At 43.3% G+C, this 1,798-nt stretch overlaps 1 protein-coding gene across 2 annotated transcripts in view; it reads right to left on the bottom strand.

Moving 5' to 3' along the window:
* Window positions 1-863: 863 nt before the first annotated feature.
* mmadhcb (metabolism of cobalamin associated Db) overlaps window positions 864-1,798 on the bottom strand; it is a 30,288-nt gene continuing 29,353 nt past the window's right edge. For both annotated transcript variants that reach the window (XM_046055095.1, XM_046055094.1), the window contains exon 8: window positions 864-1,220. In XM_046055095.1, the coding sequence (XP_045911051.1) occupies window positions 1,026-1,220 (195 nt within the window). In that variant the 3' untranslated portion in view covers window positions 864-1,025. The remainder of the gene's footprint in view (window positions 1,221-1,798) is intronic.

The following is a 1,798-nucleotide window of genomic DNA, read 5'->3' as shown; positions in this document are numbered from 1 at the left end:
GTCTGCGTGAGTTCTCTCCAGGTGCTCTGGCTTCCTCCCACAGTCCAAAGACATGCAGACTAGGTTGATTGGTGACCCTAAATTGTCCTTAGGTGAGTGTGAGTGGTTGTCTGTCTATGTGTGGCCCTGCGATGGATTGGCGACCTGTCCAGGGTGTGCATGATGTCAGCTGGGATTGGCTCTAGCCCCCTGTGACCCTGTACGCAGGATAAGCGGTTGACAATGGATGGAAGTGCCCTAGCTTTGATCATAACTTCACTGTTGCCAGTAAGCTTCATTTCACCACAATATCTGCTATGTTTGTTCTTTTCCCTGTTAATCATTCATTTATTAGGTATTTAGCTATAAAACCCTCATTTCCTCAGAAACTGTTTTTTCTTTGAAGCAGAAGAAAAGGTCAGTCTATCCTTCTGAAGAATGATCAAATGAATAAATCTACTTTGAATTAAACAGGGTTGTGCCTCTTTTAACAAGTGTTTACTGAAGAAGTGTTTCTCCTACACCATTTCTGTTTTGTCTGGTGGTCCTCAAACGAGTGTAGGCCTATTGGCCTCAGGTGAAGATACCAACGATGGTCGTTCAGTCTTGGCCACAGGTAGTCTTAACGACTGTAACGACTGTCGTCACAGCAACAAGGAACACTAACGAACCAGCGGTATCGATGACCCGGGATAACGACCCCACTGAGGTTAAATAGCTGAGTTTCCCTGCCAGTCAGTCAGAACTGAAGAAGTCCTTTGGATGAGGGACGAAACGTCTTCCAGTATCTTCAACCAAGTCCAGTTGCCCTTGATTTTAACCTTCGTTGGATAACTATGACCTGGATGACTGAGAATCTTCATAGACATCTTATACACTTGCAGTTTAGTCAAGAAGCACTTTATTGTAATGACAGTAGTGTTTCAACCTGTGGGTCTGAAATCTATTAATGTAAATCAATATCAACATGTTGCAAAGGACAGAACAGAGGAGTCAGTGGATGATATCCATGGATAGTTTTACTGAAAAGGCAGCGTCCCAGGTGTTCAACTGCCCTGAAACTTCTTCATGATCAGGCTGCTGGGTGGTGCGTTGGTGAATATTGTCCCCACAAAAACATGTGTCCCCCACAAAGAGTGATGGATCACTCTGCAGCAGCCCAGGTCCTCAATCTGAAAGCCCAGGTAACGGTACCTGTCATCCGTCTCAAACAGTGTGTTGTTGGTGTACGAGCCAAAGAACTGCAGAGGAACAAACACAGCGTTACTTGACACCCCTCTCCACAAACCAACAGTGCTTTTAAACACAACTCATAATTATTGCTGTTGTTATTAGGGCCCGAGCACGACCGTGTGAGGTCCCTATTGAATTTGCTCGGATTATTTTTTATTTTATTTTATTTTTTTTTTATTTTTTTTTTTCTGCAAAGTAGGCCCAAATGACATGGCCTAAACATACTCGAAAACTCACCAAAATTTGCAAACATGTCAGAACCGGTGAAAAATTTCGTATTCTACAAGTTTCGCACATGGGCGTTGCAAAATGACTCGCTAGCGCCACCTAGAAAATTGGAAAAAATTAGCCCCTCGTTCACGTTCAACCTACATCTACGAAATTTTCTGGGGACATGTATCATGTCAAGACGCACAAAAAAGCCTCAAGAACCCATAGCCTAAAGTCAACAGGAAGTCGGCCATTTTGAATTTTATGGCCATTTTTGGATGATTTACACACTTCGTACTTTAACGAACTCCTCCTAGGGATTTAGTCGGGTCGACGTCAAATTTCTGCTGTACCTTCTAAAGGCATTGACGATGAA

The sequence above is a fragment of the Micropterus dolomieu genome, linkage group LG07 (assembly GCF_021292245.1).
Source record: "Micropterus dolomieu isolate WLL.071019.BEF.003 ecotype Adirondacks linkage group LG07, ASM2129224v1, whole genome shotgun sequence".
NCBI lineage: Eukaryota > Metazoa > Chordata > Actinopteri > Centrarchiformes > Centrarchidae > Micropterus > Micropterus dolomieu.
Note: the sequence above shows the minus strand (reverse complement) of the source record. Positions and strands in the feature narration are given on the sequence as shown.